General features: G+C 54.8%; 1 protein-coding gene across 2 annotated transcripts in view; it reads right to left on the bottom strand.

Annotated features, from left to right (window-relative positions):
- Positions 1-21,895: 21,895 nt before the first annotated feature.
- The window catches only part of ACAD10 (acyl-CoA dehydrogenase family member 10), a 122,223-nt gene continuing 120,833 nt past the window's right edge, over positions 21,896-23,285 (bottom strand). The window contains exon 21 of one of the 2 annotated variants that reach the window (XM_073565080.1): positions 21,896-22,365. In XM_073565080.1, coding sequence (XP_073421181.1) covers positions 22,231-22,365 — 135 coding nt within the window. In that variant the 3' untranslated portion in view covers positions 21,896-22,230. The remainder of the gene's footprint in view (positions 22,366-23,285) is intronic. The other variant, XM_073565056.1, reaches the window with a different exon arrangement.

Below are 23,285 nucleotides of genomic sequence, written 5' to 3'. Positions count from 1 at the left end.
CCACGCGGAGACAAGTCCGTTTTTGGCGGTCACCACGGATGTCACACGGCATGAGTCGTGGTATGTGTTAAGGGGGGGCCCACTGAGACTTTTTCGCCCGGGGCCCTCGAAAACCTGGAGCCGGCCCTGGCGCAGGCACACCCAGTTACTATGCCAACGAATACGAACTTTACATGACCCCAGCAGGACACAGTTTCTGCCAGATAATTTCAGCTCTTAAAGCGAAACCCAAAGCACAAATGCAAATCTAGCTTCATCACATGATGCATGCCCCTGAGAGAGAATGTGTCACGATCACGTGTGTCTGGTCGCAGATGATGCCGCATGGCGAACCCACAACACACGTGACCCTGGACACATCGCCTCCAGTGGGGCGAATTTAAATAATAGAACGTGCAGGTGGATACGCCGCCACCACCTGGCGAATTTAGGAATTACACGTTAACATATACATTTCTGGAAACACCGCCTCCAGTACAGCGAATTTAAATAATAAGGGGGAACCTGGGTAACTTTAACAATGGTGGGCCCTGCGATAGGGAATGGGGACATGGAGACCTCCTAAGCTCCCCTGAGCCAGTGTCCCTGCACTCCTAACATTCCCTATACAGGCTCCGCACCTGTCGCCGCACGCGAACCTTAACCCCTTGCTCGCCCTGACCCTAAACCCTCACTAGGGAATGGGTCGGTGCGGAGACTAATCCCACCACTGCACTAATAACACACATGAGGAAAGAGACAATACAGGGGGAACACCACTTAGCTTTGCTCTGTTGCGTGTGCTCCTAGCAACAGAGCCCACCACCTGCGTGCATCTTCTCCTCCACCTGGATCCATCACCATAACAGGATCCTTCGCCTTAGTGCAGCCTTGGAGCAGAGTCCACCACCAGTTGCTGCTGCTTAGAACCAGAGTCCCAAAGATGAGTTCAGCTTCTGCCACGAAGGCAAGCATGCTTGAGTCCAGCTCAGCAGCCAAGTCCCACATGGTGAGTGCCACTCTCCATAGTCGCCACTCCACCAGTCCATGCAGACACTTCCTGCCGACACCATCACTGCGACCCCACCACGCCATGCCAGCCCTTCGTCCAGACACCATAGCTGACACACGTCCCCCCTGGCTAAGCTGCGTATGACTCCTCTCCAGCTCCATCCTTCCACCAGGCTCTCAAACTCAGAATGAATCAATCTCACAATATCACAGGCAGTGATTGCACACCCCTAGCACACCTTTATAGGGTGTCACACCTGATACATAATCACGTGCACAAAAACCTAAAGTGCAATACCACTAACCACCACCGGGGACAGTCAAGACACCTTGGAACTTTCCAAAGCAAAAAAAGTTCACCCAGTGCAATTTAAAACTGTCAGATCATGACAGTACCCCCTCCTTAATGAGGGGCCTCTGGACCCTCAAGACTACCCCTCATTAGGGAAACACCTACAGCGGGGACGCCCAGATCCTGAGTTCACCCCACCCCTACCTGACACTTCAGGTTTATGACAAACGCACCGCTGGTATTGGCAATATATGTTCATTTTGGAGGCACCACTCCTCTCCACAGCGCCGACCTGGGGAACGAGTTTATGTAAGTGTATGTTTGTTAAGAGCTGATCAGACTCCAAAACACATTTCCACAAGATGTTTTTTGGTGGCCACCCATACATGCTCGTTCACACACAGGTCCGGACCTGAACGTTTATTACACACATTCGTTTGTCATAAATTTGGTGAACTCATTCTGGACTCGACAACAGAGGCGTCCCCCTGTGTCACCACACTCACACCCCCGCTATTCACCAAGGGATCTCACAATATCACAGGCAGTGATTGCACACCCCTAGCACACCTTTATAGGGTGTCACACCTGATACATAATCACGTGCACAAAAACCTGAAGTGCAATACCACTAACCACCACCGGGGACAGTCAAGACACCTTGGAACTTTCCAAAGTAAAAAAGTTCACCCAGTGCAATTTAAAACTGTCAGATCATGACAGAATGTCCGCCAAAGAGGATTTAGAAGCCCAGTGCGCCAAACTAGCTCTTAACGGGCCGACGCGCCTAAGTGATTCTTAAAGGGCTGACGCACGGAAATGAGTCTTAAAGGGCCGGCGCGCCAAATCGAAAGCTGAGTGACCCCACGCTCCAAATCGGAGGCTGAGCCACCCCAGCCTCCAAATCGGAGGCTGATTGACCCTGGCCTACAAATCGGAGGCCTCCAAATCGGACCCAGAGTGGCCCCGCCCACCAAATCGGATCCTGAGGGGCCCCACCCACCAAATCAGACCCTGAGGGGCCCCACAGGCCAAAGTGGCCCCTGAGAGGCACCCACAGTTAAAACGGATACTGAGTTGAAAGTCTTGCAGGGGCAGCAGGCAAGTCTCTCTTAAAGGGGCAGCCCGGGCACCATTTCAAACCACTATCTGTACTTCCTTCAGGAAATACACATCTAGTTATAGTGGTTTGAAAAAACCACTATATTGTAATCCGAACGCTGCTAACTTATTCTTCTTCTTCTTATTATTATTATTAAGTTGATTTCCGCAATTAATGCGGCCCGAACCGCTACACGCACAGACTCCGTTGAGGTGTCGTTTCGAAGCCAGCGTCCACGAGAGGTGTGCTAAGTATTTTTCGTGTCGATCGGATTTGTAGTTTTTGCGCAATTTGCGTTTGAAAATTTTTTTTCCCGTCATTGGAATGCACTGTCTCCAATGCTTTTCAATAGGAAATGGCAAAACGTGCCCTGAGGCGATTGAAATGACAGTTGAGCTCATTGATATGCGCAGGCAGACCCAGTTACTATGCCAACGCCTACGAACTTCACTTGAACCCCAGCACAGAGCCTCTGCCACATAATATCAGCTCTTAAAGCGAAACCCACAGCACAAATGCAAATCTAGCTTCATCACATGACACATGCCCCTGAGAGAGAATGTGTGCGCCAAAGTGGATTTAAAAGAAGCCCAGTCAGCCAAACTAGCTCTTAAAGGGCCAACGCGCCAAAGTGATTGTTAAAGGGCCAGCGCACCCAAATGAGTCTTAAAGGGCCGACACACCAAATCGGAGACTGAGCCACCCCGGCCTCCAAATCGGAGGCTGAGCCACCCCGGCCTCCAAATCGGACAATGAGCCACCCCGGCCTCCAAATCGGAGGCTGATCCACCCCGGCCTCCAAATCAGAGCCTGATCCACCCGGCCTCCAAATCGGAGCCTGATCCACCCGGCCTCCAAATCGGAGGCTGATCGACCCAGGCCTCCAAATCAGAGGCTGAGCCACCCCAGCCTCCAAATAGGAGGCTGAGCCACCCCGGCCTCCAAATCGGAGGCTGATCGACCCAGGCCTCCAAATCGGAGGCTGAGCCACCCCGGCTTCCAAATCGGAGGCTGATCGACCCAGGCCTCCAAATCGGAGGCTGAGCCACCCCAGCCTCCAAATAGGAGGCTGAGCCACCCCGGCCTCCAAATCGGAGGCTGATCGACCCAGGCCTCCAAATCGGAGGCTGAGCCACCCCGGCTTCCAAATCGGAGGCTGATCGACCCAGGCCTCCAAATCGGAGGCTGAGCCACCCCGGCCTCCAAATAGGAGGCTGAGCCACCCCGGCCTCCAAATAGGAGGCTGAGCCACCCCGGCCTCCAAATAGGAGGCTGAGCCCCCCCGGCCTCCAAATAGGAGGCTGAGCCCCCCCGGCCTCCAAATAGGAGGCTGAGCCCCCCCGGCCTCCAAATAGGAGGCTGAGCCCCCCCGGCCTCCAAGTAGGAGGCTGAGCCACCCCGGCCTCCAAATAGGAGGCTGAGCCACCCCGGCCTCCAAATAGGAGGCTGACCGACCCCGGCCTCCAAATAGGAGGCTGACCGACCCCGGCCTCCAAATCGGAGGCTGACCGACCCCGGCCTCCAAATCGGAGGCTGACCGACCCCGGCCTCCAAATCGGAGGCTGAGCCACCCCGGCCTCCAAATCGGAGGCTGAGCCACCCCGGCCTCCAAATCGGAGGCTGAGCCACCCCGGCCTCCAAATCGGAGGCTGAGCCACCCCGGCCTCCAAATCGGAGGCTGAGCCACCCCGGCCTCCAAATCGGAGGCTGAGCCACCCCGGCCTCCAAATCGGAGGCTGAGCCACCCCGGCCTCCAAATCGGAGGCTGAGCCACCCCGGCCTCCAAATCGGAGGCTGAGCCACCCCGGCCTCCAAATCGGAGGCTGAGCCACCCCGGCCTCCAAATCGGAGGCTGAGCCACCCCGGCCTCCAAATCGGAGGCTGAGCCACCCCGGCCTCCAAATCGGAGGCTGATCCACCCCGGCCTCCAAATCGGAGGCTGAGCCACCCCGGCCTCCAAATCGGAGGCTGAGCCACCCCGGCCTCCAAATCGGAAGTTCATCGACCCCGGTCTCCAAATCGGAGGCTCTTTGAGCTCGGCCTCCAAATTGGAGGCTGAGCGACCCCAGCCTCCAAATCTTACCCAGAGTGGCCCCGCCCACCAAATCGGACCCTGTGGGGCCCCGCCCACCAAATCGGACCCTGAGAGGCCCCGCCCACCAAATTGGACCCAGAGTGGTCCCGCCCACCAAATTGGACCCAGAGTGGTCCCGCCCACCAAATTGGACCCAGAGTGGTCCCGCCCACCAAATTAGACCCAGAGGGGCTCCGCCCACAAAATCAGACCCAGAGGGGCCCCTGCCACAAAATCAGACCCTGAGGGGCCGCGGCCACAAAATCGGACCCTGATGGGCCCCAGTCACAAAATTGGACCCTGATAGGCCCCGGCCACAAAATCGGACCCTGAGGGGCCCCAACCACAAAATCGGACCCTGAGGGGACCCAACCACAAAATCGGACCCTGAGAGGCCCCGCCCACCAAATTGGACCAAGAGTGGTCCCGCCCACCAAATTGGACCCAGAGGGGCCCCACCCACAAAATCGAACCCAGAGGGGCCCCTGCCACAAAATCGGACCCAGAGGGGCCCCTGCCACAAAATCGGACCCAGAGAGGCCCCGGCCACAAAATCGGACCCTGAGGGGCCGCGGCCACAAAATTGGACCCTGAGGGGACCCACCCACCAAATCAGACCCTGAGGCCAAAGTGGCCCCTGAGAGGCACCCACAGTTAAAACGGATCCTGACTTGAAAGTCTTGCAGGGGCAGCAGGCAAGTCTGTCTTAAAGGGGCAGCCCGGGCACCATTTCAAACCACTATCTGTACTTCCTTCAGGAAATACACATCTAGTATTATTACTATTCAGTTGATTTCCGCAATTAATGTGGCCCGAACCGCTACACGCACAGACTCCGTTGAGGCCTCGTTTCGAAGCCAGCGTCCATGAGAGGTGTGCTAAGTATTTTTCGTGTCGATCGGATTTGGAGTTTTTGCGCAATTTGCGTTTGAAAAAAGATTTTCCTCAATGCATTTCAATGGGAAAATGTTGCCATAGGGAAAACATGGGGCTGTCGGGTGAGGTGGCAGTTAAGCTCATTGATATGCGCAGGCTCACCCAGTTACTATGCCAACGCCTACGAACGTCACATGACCTCTCCAGGACAGAGTTTCTGGCAGATAATTTCAGCTCTTAAAGCGAAACCCACAGCATAAATGCAAATCTAGCTTCATCACATGACGCATGCCCCTGAGAGAGAATGTGCGCCAAAGTGGATTTAGAAGCCGAGTGCGCCAAACTGGCTCTTAAAGGTCCGACGCGCCAAAATGATTCTAAAAAGGGCCGGCGCACCGAAATGAGTCTTAAAGGGCCGGCGCGTCAAATCGAAAGCTGAGTGACCCCAGGCTCCAAATCGGAGGCTGAGCCACCTTGCCCTCCAAATCGGACCCTGAGGGGCCCCGCCCACCAAATCGGACCCTGAGGGGCCCCGCCCACCAAATCGGACCCTGAGGGGGCCCGCCCACCAAATCGGACCCTGAGGGGGCCCGCCCACCAAATCGGACCCTGAGGGGCCCCAACCACAAATTCGGACCCTGAGGAGCCCCACCCACCAAATGGGACCCTAAGGGGCACCAGCCACCAAATCGGACCCTGAGGGGCCCCGGCCACAAAATCGGACCCTGAGGGGCCCCGGCCACAAAAACGGACCCTGAGGGGCCCCAGCCACAATATCGGACCCTGAGGGGCCCCAGCCACAAAATCCGACCCTGAGGGGCCCCGGTCACGAAATCGGACCCTGAGGGGCCCCGGCCACGAAATCGGACACTGAGGGGCGCTGGCCACAAAATCGGACCCTGAGGGGCCCCAACCACGAAATCAGACCCTGAGGGGCCCCGGCCACAAAGTCGGACCCTGAGGGCCCCCAACCACAAAACTGGACCCTGAGGGGCCCCAACCACAAAATCGAACCCAGAGGGGCCCCACCCACAAAATTGGACCCTGAGGGTTCCCGCCAACCAAATTGGACCCTCAGGGGCCCCGCCCACAAAATCGGACCCTGAGGGGCCCCGCCCTCAAAATCGGACCCTGATAGGCCCCGCCCACCAAATCGGACCCTGAGGGGCCCCGCCAACCAAATCGGACTCTGAGGGGCCCCACCCACAAAATCGGACCCTGAGGTCCCCCAATCACAAAATCGGACCCTGAGGGGCCTCAACCACAAAATCGGACCCTGAGGGGCCCCGGCCACAAAATCGGACCCTGAGAGACCCCGGCCACAAAATCGAACCCAGAGGGGCCCCACCCACAAAATTGGGCCCTGGGGGCCCCGCTCACCAAATCGGACCCTGAGGGGCCCCATCCACAAAATCCGACCCTGAGGGGCCCCACCCTCAAAATCGGATCCTGAGGGGCCCAACCAACAAAATCGGACCCTGAGGGGCCCCAGCCACAAAATTGGACCCTGAGGGGCCCCGGCCACAAAATCGGACCCTGAGGGGCCCCGGCCACAAAATCAGACCCTGAGGGGCCCCAACCACAAAATCGGACCCTGAGGGGCCCCGGCCACAAAATCGGACCCTGAGGGGCCCCACCCTCAAAATCAAATCCTGAGGGGCCCAACCAACAAAATCGGACCCTGAGGGGCCCCAGCCACAAAATTGGACCCTGAGGGGCCCCGGCCACAAAATCCGACCCTGAGGGGCCCCGGCCACAAAATCGGACCCAGAGCGGCCCGACCACAAAATCGGACCCTGAGGGGCCCCGGCCACAAAATCGGACCCTGAGGGGCCCCAGCCACAAAATCGGACCCTGAGGGGCCCCAGCCACAAAATTGGATCCTGAGGGGCCCCGGCCACAAAATCGGACCCTGAGAGACCCCGGCCACAAAATCGAACCCAGAGGGGCCCCACCCACAAAATCGGACCCTGAGGGGCCCCGCCCACAAAATCGGACCCTGAAGGGCCCCACCAACCAAATCGGACTCTGAGGGGCCCCACCCACAAAATCGGACCCTGAGGGCCCCCAACCACAAAATCGGACCCTAAGGGGCCCCGGCCACAAAATCGGACCCTGAGAGACCCCGCCCACAAAATCGGACCCTGAGGGGCCCCAGCCACAAAATTGGACCCTGAGGGGCCCCGGCCACAAAATCGGACCCTGAGGGGCCCCGGCCACAAAATCGGACCCAGAGCGGCCCAACCACAAAATCGGACCCTGAGGGGCCCCGGCCACAAAATCGGACCCTGAGGGGCCCCAGCCACAAAATCGGACCCTGAGGGGCCCCGGCCACAAAATCAGACCCTGAGGGGCGCCTGCCACAAAATCGAACCCTGAGGGGCCCCAACCACAAAATCGGACCCTGAGGGGCCCCAACCACAAAATCGGACCCTGAGGGGCCCCTGCCACAAAATCGGACCCTGAGATACCCTGGCCACAAAATCGAACCCAGAGGGGCCCCACCCACCAAATCGGACCCTGAGGGGCCCCACCCACCAAGTCAGACCCTGAGGGGCCCCGCCAACCAAATCGGACTCTGAGGGGCCCCACCCTCAAAATCGGACCCTGAGGGGCCGAACCAACAAAATCAGACCCTGAGGGGCCCCAGCCACAAAATCGGGCCCTGAGAGGCCCTGGCCACAAAATCTGACCCTGAGGGGCCCCGGCCACAAAATCGGACCCTGAGGAACCCCGGCCACAAAATCGGACCCTGAGGGGTCCCGGCCACAAAATCGGACCCTGAGGGGCCCCACCCACAAAATCAGACCCTGAGGGGCCCAGGCCATAAAATCAGACTCTGAGGGGCCCCGGCCACAAAATCATACCCTGAGGGGCCCCGGCCACAAAATCGTACCCTGAGGGGCCCCACCCACAAAATCAGACCATGAGGGGCCCCACCCACAAAATCGGACCCTGAGGGGCCCCACCCACAAAATCGGACCCTGAGGGGCCACACCCACAAAATCGGACCCTGAGGGGACCCACCCACAAAATCGGACCCTGAGGGGCCACACCCACAAAATCGGACCCTGAGGGGACCCACCCACAAAATCAGACCCTGAGGGGCCACACCCACAAAATCGGACCCTGAGAGGCCACACCCACATAATCAGACCCTGAGGGGCCCCACCCACAAAATTGGACCCTGAGGAATCCCGGCCACTAATTCAAATCCTGAGGAGCCCAGGCCACCGAATCGGATCCTGAGGCTCCCCACCCACCAAATCAGACCCTGAGGCCAAAGTGGCCCCTGAGAGGCACCCACATTTAAAACGGATCCTGAGTTGAAAGTCTTGCAGGGACAGCAGCCAAGTCTCTCTTAAAGGGGCAGCCCAGGCACCATTTCAAACCACTATCTGTACTTCCTTCAGGAAATACACATCTAGTTATTATTATTAAGTTGATTTCTGCAATTAATACGGCCCGAACCGCTACACGCACAGACTCCGTTGAGGTGTCGTTTCGAAGCCAGCGTCCATGAGAGGTGTGCTAAGTATTTTTCGTGTCGATCGGATTTGTAGTTTTTGCGCAATTTGCGTTTGAAAATTTTTTTCCCGTCATTGGAATGCACTGTCTCAATGCATTTGAATGGGAAATGGCAAAACATGCCCTGAGGCGATTGAAATGGCAGTTAAGCTCATTGATATGCGCAGGCAGACCCAGTTACTATGCCAACGCCTACGAACGTCACATGACCTCTCCAAGACAGAGCTTCTGCCACATAATATCAGCTCTTAAAGCAAAACCCACAGCACAAATGTAAATCTAGCTTCATCACATGACACATGCCCCTGAGAGAGAATGTGCGCCAAAGTGGATTTAGAAGCCCAGTGAGCCACCCTGGCTCTTAAAGGGCCGACGCGCCAAAGTGATTCTTAAAGAGCCGGCGCACCAAAATGAGTCTTAAAGGGCCGGCACGCCAAATCGAAAGCTGAGTGACCCAAGGCTCCAAATCGGAGGCTGATAGACCCGGGCCTACAAAAAGGAGGCTGAGCCACCCTGGCATCCAAATTGGACCCAGAGTGGCCCCGCTCACCAAATCAGACCCAGATTGGCCCCGCCCACCAAATTGGACCCTGAGGGGCCCCACCCACAAAATCGGACCCTAAGGGGCCCCACCCACAAAATTGGACCCTGAGGGGCCCCGGCCACAAAATCGGACCCTGAGGGGCCCCACCCACAAAATCGGACCCTGAGGGGATCCGGCCACAAAATCAGACCCTGAGGGGCCCCGGCCACAACATCGGACCCTGAGGGGCCCTACTCACAAAATCGGACCCTGAGGGGCCCCACTCACAAAATCGGACCCTGAGGGGCCCCAACCACAAAATCGGACCCTGAGGGGCCCCAACCACAAAATCGGACCCTGAGGGGCCCCGGCCACAAAATCGGACCCTCACGGGCCCCGGCCACAAAATCGGACCCTGAGGGGCCCCGGCCACAAAATCGGACCCTGAGGGGCCCCGCCTACAAAATTGAACCCTGAGGGGCCCCAACCACAAAATCAGATCCTGAGGGGCCCCACCCACAAAATCGGATCCTGAGGGGCCCCACCCACAAAATCGGACCCTGAGGGGCCCCACCCACAAAATCAGACCCTGAGGGCCCCGGTCACAAAATTGGATCCTGAGGGGCCCCAACCACAAAATCGATCCCTGAGGGGCCCCAACCACAAAATCGGACCCTGAAGGGCCCCACCCACAAAATTGGACCCTGAGGGGCCCCACCCACAAAATTGGACCCTGAGGGGCCCCGGCCACAAATTCGGACCCTGAGGGACCCCGGCCACAAAATCGGATCCTGAGGGGCCCCAACCACAAAATCGGACCCTGAGAGGCTCCGGACACAAAATCGGACCCTGAGGGGCCCCAACCACAAAATCGGACCCTGAGAGGCACCGGCCACAAAATCGGACCCTGAGGGGCCCCGGACACAAAATCGGACCCTGAGGGGCCCAACCCACCAAATCGGACCCTGAGGGGCCCCGCCCACCAAATCGGACCCTGAGGGGCCCCGCCCACCAAATCGGACCCTGAGGGGCCCCGCCCACCAATTCAGACCCGGAGGGGCCCCGCCCACTAAATCGGATTCTGAAAGGCCCCAACCACAAAATCGGACCCTGAGGGGCCCCACCCACAAAATCGGACCCTGAGGGGCCCCGCTGACCAAATTGAACTCTGAGGGGCCCCACTCACCAAATCGGACCCTGAGTGGCCCCGCCCACCAAATCGGACCCTGAGTGACCCCGTCCACCAAATCGGACCCTAACGGGCCCCACCCACAAAATCGGACCCTGAGGTGCCCCGGTCACAAAATCGGACCCAGAGGGGCCCCACCCACAAAATCGGGCCCTGAGGGGTCCCACCCACAAAATCGGACCCTGAGGCCAAAGTGGCCCCTGAGAGGCACCCACAGTTAAAACTGATCCTGAGTTGAAAGTCTTGCAGGGGCAGCAGGCAAGTCTCTCTTAAAGGGGAAGCCCGGGCACCATTTCAAACCACTATCTGTACTTCCTTCAGGAAATACACATCTAGTTATTAAGTTGATTTCCGCAATTAATACAGCCCGGACCGCTACACGCACAGATGCCGTTGAGGTGTTGTTTCGAAGCCAGCGTCCACGAGAGGTGTGCTAAGTATTTTTCGTGTTGATCGGATTTGTAGTTTTTGCACAATTTGCGTTTGAAATTTTTTTTTCCCGTCATTGGAATGCACTGTCTCCAATACTTTTCAATGGGTAATGGCAAAACGTGCCCTGAGGCGATTGAAATGGCAGTTGAGCTCATTGATATGCGCAGGCAGACCCAGTTACTATGCCAACGCCTACGAACGTCACATGACATCCCAAGGACAGAGCTTCTGCCACATAATATCAGCTCTTAAAGTGAAACCCACAGCACAAATGCAAATCTAGCTTCATCACATGACACATGCCCCTGAGATAGAATGTGCGACAAAGTGGATTTAGAAGCCCAGTGAGCCACCCTGGCTCTTAAAGGGCCGACGTGCCACAGTGATTCTTAAAGGGCCAGCGCACCGAAATGAGTCTTAAAGGGCCGGCGCGCCAAATCGAAAGCTGAGTGACCCCGGCCTCCAAATCGGAGGCTGAGCCACCCCGGCCTCCAAATCGGAGGCTGAACCACCCCAGCCTCCAAATCGGAGGCTGAGCCACCCTGGCCTCCAAATCGGACCCAGTGTGGCCCCGCTCAAAAAATCAGACCCAGAGTAGCACAGCCCACCAAATCGGATCCTGAGGGGCCCCGCCCACCAAATCAGACTCCGAGTGTCCCCGCCCACCATATCGGACCCTGAAGGGCCCCGTTCTCCAAATCGGACCCTGAGCAGCCCCGCCCACCAAATCGGACCCTGAGAAGCCCTGCCCACCAAATCGGACCCAGAGTGACCCCGCCCACCAAATCGGACCCTGAAGGGCCCCGCCCATCAAATCGGACCCAGAGTGGCCCCGCCCACCAAATCGGACCCAGAGGGGCCCCGCCCATCAAATCGGACCCTGAGGGGCCCCGCCCACCAAATCGGAACCTGAGGGGCCCCGCCCACCAAATCGGACCCAGATTGACCCCGCCCACCAAATCGGACCCCGAGGAGCCCCGCCCACCAAATCGGACCCAGATTGACCCCGCCCACCAAATCGGACCCTGAAGGGCCCCGCCCACCAAATCGGACCCAGAGGTGCCCCTCCCACCAAATCGGACCCTGAAGGGCCCCGCCCACCAAATCGGACCCAGAGGGGCCCCGCCCACCAAATCGGACCATGAGGGGCCCCGCCCACTAAATCGGACCATGAGGGGCACCGCCCACTAAATCAGACCCTAAGGTGCCCCACCCACAAAATCGGACCCTGAGTGGGCCCGGCCACAAAATCAGACCCTGAGGGGCCCCAACCACAAAATCAGACCCTGAGAGACCCCGGCCACAAAATCGAATCTAGAGGGGCCCCAGTCACAAAATAGGACCCTCAGGGGCCCCAACCACAAAATCAGACCCTGAGGTGCCCCGGTCACAAAATCGGACCCTGAGGGGCCCCACCCACAAAATCAGACCCTGAGGGGCCCCACCCACAAAACCAGACCCTGAGGGGCCCCAGCCGCAAAATAAGACCCTGAGGGGCCCCACCCACAAAATCGGACCCTGAGAGACCCCGGCCACAAAATCGAACCCAGAGGGGCCCCAGTCACAAAATCAGACCCTAAGAGGCCCAGATCACGAAATCGGACCCTGAGGGGCCCCACCCACAATATCAGACCCTGAGGGGCCCCGCCCACAAAATTAGACCCTGAGGGTCCCCACCCTCAGAATCAGACCCTGAGGGGCCCCAGCCACAAAATCAGACCCTGAGGGGCCCCAGCCACAAAATCGGACTCTGAGGGGCCCCACCCACAAAATCGGACCCTGAGGGGCCCCACCCACAAATCCAGACCCTGAGGGGACCCGGACACAAAATCGGACCCTGAGAGACCCCGGCCACAAAATCGGACCCTGAGGGGCCCCAACCACAAAATCAGACCCTGGGGGGCCCCAGTCACAAAATCGGACCCTGAGGGGCCCCACCCACAAAATCAGACCCTGAGGGATCCCAGCCACAAAATCAGAACCTGAGGGGCCCCACCCACAAAATCAGACCATGATGGACCCCACAAAATCGGACCCTGAGGGGCCCCGCCCACCAAATTAGACCCTGAGGGGCCCCACCCTCAAAATCGGTCGCTGAGGGGCCCCACCCACAAAATCGGACCCTGAGAGACCCCGGCCACAAAATCGAACCCAGAGGGGCCTCAGTCACAAAATCAAACCCTAAGGGGCCCCGGCCACAAAATCGGACCCTGAGGGGCCCCACCCACAAAATCAGACCCTGAGGGACCCCAGCCACAAAATCGGACCCTGAGGGGCCCCACCCACAAAATCAGACCCTGAGGGTCCCCGGTCACAAAATCGGACCCTGAGGGGCCCCACCCACAGAATCAGACCCTGATGGGCCCCACCCACAAAATCAGACCCTGAGGGGCCCCGGCCACAAAATCGGACCCTGAGGGGCCCCACCCACAAAATCGGACCCTGAGGGGCCCCACCCACAAAATCGGACCCTGAGGGTCCCCGCCCACCAAATTAGACCCTGAGGGGCCCCACCCTCAAAATCAGACGCTGAGGGGCCACAGCCACAAAATCAGACCATGAGGGACCCCAGCCACAAAATCGGACCCTGAGGGGCTCCACCCACAAAATCGGACCCTGATGGGCCCCACCCACAAATCCAGACCCTGAGGGGTCCCAGCCACAAAATCGGACCCTTTGAGACCCCGGCCACAAAATCGGACCCTGAGGGGCCCCAACCACAAAATCAGACCCTGAGGGGCCCCGGTCACAAAATCGGACCCTGAGGGGCCCCACCCACAAAATCAGACCCTGAGGGACCCCAGCCACAAAATCAGACCCTGAGGGGCCCCAGCCACAAAATCGGACCCTGAGGGGCCCCACCCACAAAATCGGACCCTGAGGGGCCCCACCCTCAAAATCGGTCCCTGAGGGGCCCCGGCCACAAAATCGGACCCTGAGGGGCCCCGGCCACAAAATCGGACCCTGAGGGGCCCCAGCCACAAAATCGGACCCTGAGGGGCCCCACCCGCAAAATCGGACCCTAAGGGGCCCCGGCCACAAAATCGGACCCTGAGGGGCCCCACCCGCAAAATCGGATCCTAAGGGGCCCCACCCGCAAAATCGGACCCTGAGGGGCCCCACCCGCAAAATCGGACCCTGAGGGGCTCCACCCGCAAAATCGGACCCTGAGGGGCCCCGGCCCCAAAAATCGGACCCTGAGGGGCCCCAACCACAAAATCGGACCCTGAGAGGCACCTGCTACAAAATCGGACCATGAGGGGCCCCGGCCACAAAATCGGACCCTGAGGGGCCCAACCCACAAAATCAGACTCAGTGTCCCTGCCCACCAAATTGGACCCTGAAGGGCCCCGTCCACCAAATGGGACCCTGAGGGGCCCCGCCCACCAAATGGGACCCAGAGTGGCCCCGCCCACCAAATGGGACCCTGAGGGGCCCCGCCCACCAAATGGGACCCTGAGGGGCCCCGCCCACCAAATTGGACCCTGAGGGGCCCCGCCCACCAAATCGGACCCTGAGGGGCCCCGCCCACCAAATCGGACCCTGAGGGGCCCCGCCCACTAAATCGAATTCTGAAAGGCCCCAACCACAAAATCGGACCCTGAGGGGCCCCACCCACAAAATCGGACCCTGAGGGTCCCCGCTGACCAAATTGAACTCTGAGGGGCCCCGCCCACCAAATCGGACCCAGAGTGGCCCGCCCACCAAATCAGACCTAGAGTGGCCCCGCTCACCAAATCGGACCCCGAGGGGCCCCACCCACCAAATCGGACCCCGAGGGGCCCCGCCCACCAAATCGGACCCCGAGGGGCTCCGCCCACCAAATCGGACCCCGAGGGATCCCGCCCACCCAATCGGACCCCGAGGGTCCCCGCCAACCAAATTGGACCCTGAGGGGCCCCTCCACCAAATCGGACTCTGATAGATCCCGCCCACCAAATCAGACCCTGAGGGGCCCAGCTCACCAAATCGGACCCAGAGTGACCCCGCCCACCAAATCGGACCCAGAGTGGCCCCGCCCACCAAATCAGACCCAGAGTGGCCCCACCCACCAAATTGTACCCTGAGGGGCCCCACCCACAAAATCGGACCCTAAGGGGCCCCACCCACAAAATTGGACCCTGAGGGGCCCCACCCACAAAATCGGACCCTGAGGGGATCCGGCCACAACATCGGACCGAGTGGCCCCACTCACAAAATCGGACCCTGAGGGGCCCTACCCACAAAATCGGACCCTGAGGGGCCCCAACCACAAAATCAGACCCTGACGGGCCCCGGCCACAAAATCGGACCCGGACGGGACCCGGCCACAAAATCGGACCCTGAGGGGCCCCGGCCACAAAATCGGACCCTGAGGGACCCCACCTACAAAATTGAACCCTGAGGGGCCCCAACCACAAAATCGGATCCTGAGGGGCCCCACCCACAAAATCGTACCCTGAGGGGCCCCACCCACAAAATTGGACACTCAGGGGCCCCGGCCACAAAATCGGACCCTGAGGGACCCCGGCCACAAAATCAGATCCTGAGGTGCCCCAACCACAAAATCGGACCCTGAGAGGCACCGGCCACAAAATCGGACCCTGAGGGGCCCCAGACACAAAATCGGACCCTGAGGGGCCCAACCCACAAAATCAGACCCTGAGGGGCCCCGCCCACCAAATTAGACCCTGAGGGGCCCCACCCTCAAAATCGGACCCTGAGGGGCCCCAGCCACAAAATCAGACCCTGAGGGGCCCCACCCACCAAATCGGACCCTGAAGGGCCCCGCCCACTAAATCGGATTCTGAAAGGCCCCAACCACAAAATCGGACCCTGAGGGGCCCCGCTGACCAAATTGAACTCTGAGGGGCCCCGCCCACCAAATCGGACCCAGAGTGGCCCGCCTACCAAATCAGACCTAGAGTGGCCCCGCTCACCAAATCGGACCCCGAGGGTCCCCGCCCACCAAATCGGACCCCGAGGGTCCCCGCCCACCAAATCGGACCCCGAGGGGCCCCGCCCAACAAATCGGACCCCGAGGGATCCCGCCCACCAAATCGGACCGCGAGGGTCCCCGCCCACCAAATTGGACCCTGAGGGGCCCCGCCCACCAAATCGGACTCTGATAGGTCCTGCCCACCAAATCAGACCCTGAGGGGCCCTGCTCACCAAATTGGACCCTGAGGGGCCCCGCTCACCAAATCGGACCCTGAGCGGCCCCACCCACCAAATCGGACCCTGAGGGGCCCCGGCCACATAATCGGACCCTGAGGGGCCCCACCCACAAAATCGGACCCTGAGGGGCCCCGGCCACAAGATTGGACCCTGAGGGGCCCCAACCACCAAATCAGACCATGAGGGGCCCCGGCCACAAAATTGGACCCTTAGGGGCCCCACCCACCAAATCAGCCCCTGAGGGGACCCGGCCACCAAATCGGACCCTGAGGGGCCCCACCCACCAAATCGGACCCTGAGGTGCCCCACCCACAAAATCGGACCCTGAGGGCCCCACCCACAAAATCGGACCCTGAGGCCAAAGTGGCCCGAGAGGCACCCACAGTTAAAACGGATCCTGAGTTGAAAGTCTTGCAGGTGCAGCAAGCAAGTCTCTCTTAAAGGGGCAGCCTGGGCAGCATTTCAAACAACTATCTGTACTTCCTTCAGGAAATACACATCTAGTTATTTTTATTATCCCTCTGAAAATGTTTTCAGTTTGATTCTCAATTGATTTGTACAGATTATGGGTGACATTAAGGATGGTTTTACACTTACCGCATTTTTTGCGGTCAGTTATTGTTATTTTTTGTTTTGTACCGCAATAACTGGCCACAAAAAATGTTTCCAGATCGCCGTTTTTTCCCCCAATACTATGGGAAAAAAAACGGCGTTCCGCAAAACCGGTAGTGACGACACGCAGCAAAAACAAACTTCCGTTTGTTGTTGCAGCCCCATTGATTTAAATGGGGGCCGTGTGTAACACCGTGTGTTTGTACCTTGTTTCCCCGGCGTTACTCTGCAAGTCTCTGGATTAACCCTTTGCTCCTTTCCCCAATTAGCTGGGATACTGTTACCTATATGGATACTGCTCAGTTCCCGGCTTCACTGCGTAGCCGTACATGCATGTGTGGTTCCTCTGCGCTGCATGACCACCCGCTTGTGCCATCCCTGGCTGCCGCTGTGGAAAGCTATCTGCGGGTTGCAAGGTACTCTGCACTGTGCATGACTTACCACGTGTGTTCAGGCTTACAGCTCCTGCTAGGTGTCCTTTTCAATGCCGATTTGTGTCTGGCTGTGCTTAGGGTGTGTGCGGCCACACCTCCCCTGCATTTATGAGGAATGGGTGTGTACTAGAATTGCTGCGCCAGCCTATCGCTGTGAGACAGCTCCTATATAAAGTTTCCCTGTCCTGTGGGGTGTGGCCAGAGCTTCGCATTGAGTTTCTGAACCTAGCCATGTGTGTTTGTGTGTTCAGCTCCTGCTCTCATTGCGATCAGTTCTGGGAGAGCTGATGCCCTGTGTCCTGTCTTGTTTTTCCGCCTGCTCTGGGGTCAGAATACCCAGATCGCCTTTCCTGGAGGCTGCATATCCAGTAGCCTGATGATCGCGGTCCGATGTTCGGTGTCTGATGACCACTTCCAGATGTGCTGTGCCTGATGTCCTCCACCAAATGTCCAGATCCTATGCTTCCCTGCCCGATGTCCTGAGCCTGCTGATTGCTGCCAGAGGTCCGGAGCCTGATGACTGCGGCCTCAAGTCCGGAGCCTGATGTCTACAGCCTGATGTCCTGAGCCTGTCAATCGCTGCCAGATGTCCGGAGTCTGATGCCAGTGTTCTGAAGTTCTATTTGAGATCAGAGTCCTGATCTCTGGTCTGTAGTCCTGGTGGTCCAGCCAGTGTTCCTAGGGAGTCTCCAGCCTTGTTTCCCAGTGACAGCTCTGCCTGGATCTAACCAGCCGATAACCTGTGTTGCCATGCCGGTGTTCCTGTCCTGCCTGTGTCCCGATGTTCCGCCGGTTCCCTGGGGTCCACCCTGTGATGACGTCTGTCCTGGGTCGGTGTCTGTTGTTCTCCTGCTGAGCCTGTGCTATGCCTGAGAGAGAGGCCTTCCTAGTATATGGCCATGCCAGATGACCCTGGACTGCATCAACCAGTGATGTCCTCATGCCTTCGTCTGTTATCCTGAGATGTCTACCTTTCCCTGATGTGCGGAATCGGGAGCCTGGCATAATTATGTTTCTTTCATGTTGTGTTTCTGTTTGAGTAAACTTTGTTTCTTCATACCTGAAGTTGTGCGGTGTCATGTATTTCTGCCACCTCGTCCACATGCTCAGCTGCCAAAGACCCTGCTCGCTGCCCTTCCCTAGTCTGGGTAGGTCCAGGTTACTCTGTGGTCCAGTGGGTCCACATTCTGTCCACACCTGGGACGCTCGCCCCGCGTGGAGGTGTCGGCTGGGCGGCGGTCGCAGTCGTGACACTGTGTCCATACGCCGTATAAAAGATCGAGCAAGCTCGATCTTTTATCACGGCCGCAAAAACGGCACTCACGTCAGTACAGCACACCATTGAATTTTTGCGGCCCCATAGAAAGATACTGGGGCCGCAAAATCGGCCCGCAAAAATACGGTAAGTGTAAAACCAGCCTAAAGATATAAGTTCTAAAACGATTAATCTTTGGTATGATTACTTTACAAAACCTGATGTTTTAACAGGGTTATGTAGACTTTTTATATCACACTAGTAAAACCTCTAAGGCTAGTTTCCCACTAGCGTTACAGGGCGCAGCGCACGACCGCCGCTAAGCCCTGGCCGCACCCCCTCCGGTCAGTTCCTCCTCTGATTTTATGGCTCTGCACGCGATCAGCGTACCCTATATTTAGCGTTGGGTGTGCTGGTATGGTTTTGCTGGCGCTGCGCCCAGCGCACAAAAATGCAACACAGCGTGTTTTTGTGCGCTGGGCGCAGCGCCAGCAAAATCATACCAGCGCACGACCAGCGTACCCAACGCTAAATATAGGGTACGCTGATCGCATGCAACGTCATGCAATCAGAGGAGGAACTGACCGGAGGGGGCGCGGCCGGGCGCTGCGCCCTGTAACGCTAGTGTGAAACTAGCCTAAGTGTACCAATATTAAGAAGTACTGAACTTTGTTAGATGACAATCATCACTACCACTTATACTTCATATATTTTAAGTAAATAAAAAAGAAACCTGTAGTTTTACTGCAATAAGATACCAAAAGTGTTATGGATCAAAAATTTGTTTTCCACACACAAAACTTTTGATTTATGATTTTGACCTATGCTGTATAGAAAAGTATTGGGACAAGTAAACAAAAACACCTTCAGTATTTTTTATGACACCCAATTCTAAAGTCATAGTTATTAATATGGAGTTGGTCATTTGCATCTAAAACAGCTTCAACTCTTTTGAGAAGGCTTTCTACAAGATTTTGGAGTGTGTCTTTGGGAATTTGTGACATGAGAAAGCAATGATGAACCCAAGTGTCTGGCTCTTAATCTCCATTTTAGTGCATCCACAAGGTGCTAAATGGGGTTGAGATCCGGGCTCTATAAGTGTCTCCACACCATCCCTTGGCAATCCCGCTTTTCAAAGAGGTTGTCCGATGAACAAATGTGCTATTTGTTAAATAGATAATGGAAAATTAAGCATTTTCACAATTAGATGTGAGTACATTTATGTTGCCCCCCCCCCCCAATGTATCCGCATTGTTTGACTAGATCTTTGCCCTCCTGTACCGCATACCCGCGCTTCTGACCCTTCAGTCAAAAAAAAAAATGTATAATTCAATAATAAACTTAGAAATATTGTATATATTTTTATTTGTATAAATCAATTAAATATTACATTTTTAGGGTCACAAGTAATAGTTATTCAATGTAATAATAAATTATTACATAATTAGTCAATCCAAAAAGCAGCATAGAAAAATCCATGGTTAAAACTACACACAAGTGCAAATTTAAGAGAGTTTAGTTTTCTTTTCTTAGGCACTTAATGATACTCAGAAAAAAGGCAGCCGTGACAGAATTTAGAAGCCAACATCAATACATATTCTTATGTATGTAGTAGGTATTTCATTGCTTAATTTTAGCCATATAGCCTTCAAATTTTATTTTTTCACAGTTTTTTTAGGTTATGGTACTTTCTTGTGACTGATAGTGTTTTTATCCTGTATCATTATGAGGTGTATTGCTAGAATAGTAAACATATGACTGCTGAGGCATTTACATTTTCCCTAGTCACGGTCAGAATACAGACTGATGCTCAGACTGTCCGCGGGTCTCCTGATCCGAACTTGAGAGCCTTATAGACATACAGTCATATGTTAAAGTTTGGGCACCCCTATTAATGTTAACCTTTTTTCTTTATAACAATTTTGGTTTTTGCAACAGCTATTTCAGTTTCATATATCTAATAACTGATGGACTCAGTTATATTTCTGGATTCAAATGAGGTTTATTGTACTAACAGAAAATGTGCAATCTGCATTTAAACAAAATCTGACTGGTGCAAAAGTATGGGCACCCTTATTTTCTTGATTTGAACACTCCTAACTACTTTTTACTGACTTCCTGAAGCACTAAATTGGTTTTGTAACCTCATTGAGCTTTGAACTTCATAGTCAGGTGTATCAAATCAAGAGAAAAGGTATTTAAGGTGGCCACTTGCAAGTAGTTCTCCTATTTGATTCTCCTATGAAGAGTGGCATCATGGGCTCCTCAAAACTACTCTCAAATGATCTGAAAACAAAGATTATTCAACATAGCTTTTCAGGGGAAGGATACAAAAAGTTGTCTCAGAGATTTAACCTGTCAGTTTCCACTATGAGGAACATAGTAAGGAAATGGAAGAACACAGGTACAGTTCTTGTTAAGCCCAGAAGTGGCAGGCCAAGAAAAATATCAGAAAGGCAGAGAAGAAGAATGGTGAGAACAGTCAAGGACAATCCACAGACCACCTCCAAAGACCTGCAGCATCATCTTGCTGCAGATGGTGTCACTGTGCATCGGTCAACAATACAGCGCACTTTGCACAAGGAGAAGCTGTATGGGAGAGTGATGCGAAAGAAGCCTTTTCTGCAAGCACGCCACAAACAGTCGCCTGAGGTATGCAAAAGCACATTTGGACAAGCCAGTTACATTTTGGAAGAAGGTCCTGTGGACTGATGAAACAAAGATTGAGTTGTTTCGTCATACAAAAAGGCGTTAAGCATGGAGGCTAAAAAACACAGCATTCCAAGAAAAACACTTGCTACCCACAGTAAAATTTGGTGGAGGTTCCATCATGCTTTGGGGCTGTGTGGCCAATGCCGGCACCGGAAATCTTGTTAAAGTTGAGGGTCGCATGGATTCAACTCGGTATCAGCAGATTCTTGACAATAATGTGCAAGAATCAGTGACGAAGTTGAAGTTACGCAGGGGATGAATATTTCAGCAAAACAATGATCCAAATCACCGCTCCAAATCTACTCAGGCATTCATGCAGAGGAACAATTACAATGTTCTGGAATGGCCATCCCAGTCCCCAGACCTGAATATCATTGAACATCTGTGGGATGATTTGAAGCGGGCTGTCCATGCTTGGCGACCATCAAACTTAACTGAACTGGAATTGTTTTGTAAACAGGAATGGTCACAAATACCTTCATCCAGGAACTCATTAATAGCTACAGGAAGCAGCTAGAGGCTGTTATTTTTGCAAAAGGAGGATCTACAAAATATTAATGTCACTTTTATGTTGAGGTGCCCATACTTTTGCACCGGTCAAATTTTGTTTAAATGCAGATTGCACATTTTCTGTTAGTACAATAAACCTCATTTGAATCCAGAACTATAACTGAGTCCATCAGTTATTAGATATATGAAACTGAAATAGCTGTTGCAAAAACCAAAATTGTTATAAAGAAAAAAGGATAACATTAATAGGGGTGCCCAAACTTTAACATATGACTGTATATGAGACTGTCAGGTTCCAGTCAGGAGACATGTGGACGATACATGCATCTCGGTCCATACTCGGCCCATGATACATGGATACATTAATGCTGCATAACTATAATAAGAGGAGGCAAACTAGGATAACAAAAAAAGTCATTCTTTCTCATCAGTGTATATGTGCGTATCCTAACCCGCAACCCAAATTTCAAGCAATTATTGTGGCGGTTTTATTCCAAATGAATGAGACAAAAAGATTTTTCCATTCCAAAGCTAAATACAGGATCTATTGTTTTAGCTCTATTTTAGCCACAGCGGCTCTGTGAACTTCATCAGGTCCGTCGGCCAAGCGCAGGGCCCGTGCCCAGGCATGAAACTGAGCAAGTGGGAAATCACTGCCGAGTCCTGCAGCCCCAAAAGCCTAAGGGATAAATAAATTCATAGTAAATAAAAGTTATTCAACCAAAGAAAATAATGCACAAAATAAAAGTGTAGCACTTCATAGGACTTGCATAAGTGATACTAAAATTGTTGTTGGTAGCACTTATCCCTCTGTAGACAGAGAAGGTGCTGATGAAAATATGCAGACTGTATGGGTACTGAACAATTGTACAGTTTGAATTGTACCATGTAAAAGGGTCTTAAACGAGTGGCACTCAACTTAATATACAGTCATGGCCAAAAGTTTTGAGAATGACACAAATATTATATTTTCACATGATCTGCTGGCCTCTGGTTTTTATGTGTGTTTGTCAGATGTTTTTATCACATACAGAAATATAATTGCAATCTTATTATGAGTAACAAAAGGTTATATTGACAGTTAGAATGAGTTAATGCAGCAAGTCAATATTTGCAGTGTTGACCCTTCTTCATCAGGACCTCAGCAATTCTCCCTGGCATGCTCTCAATCAACTTCTGGATCAAATCCTGACTGATAGCAGTCCATTCTTGCAAAATCAATGCTTTTATTTTGTCTGAATTTGAAGGTTTTTGTTTGTCCACCCGTCTCTTGATGATTGACCACAAGTTCTCAATGGGATTAAGATCTGGGGAGTTTCCAGGCCATGGTCCCAAAATCTCTATGTTTTGTTCCCTGAGCCATTTTAGTTATCACCTTTGCTTTATGGCAAGGTGCTCCATCATGTTGAAAAAGGCATTGTTGATCGCCAAACTGCTCTTGGACGGTTGGAAGAAGTTGCTCTTGGAGGACATTCTGGTACCATTCTTTATTCATGGCTGTGTTTTTAGGCAAGACTGAGAGAGAGCCCATTCCCTTGGCTGAGAAGCCACCCCACACATGAATGGTTTCAGGATGCTTGACAGTTGGCATGAGACAAG

The sequence above is a fragment of the Dendrobates tinctorius genome, unplaced genomic scaffold, assembly GCF_039654945.1.
Source record: "Dendrobates tinctorius isolate UK_male_01 unplaced genomic scaffold, ASM3965494v1 ptg000003l, whole genome shotgun sequence".
Classification (NCBI taxonomy): Eukaryota; Metazoa; Chordata; class Amphibia; order Anura; family Dendrobatidae; genus Dendrobates; species Dendrobates tinctorius.
This window is presented reverse-complemented; position numbering and strand designations above follow the sequence as displayed.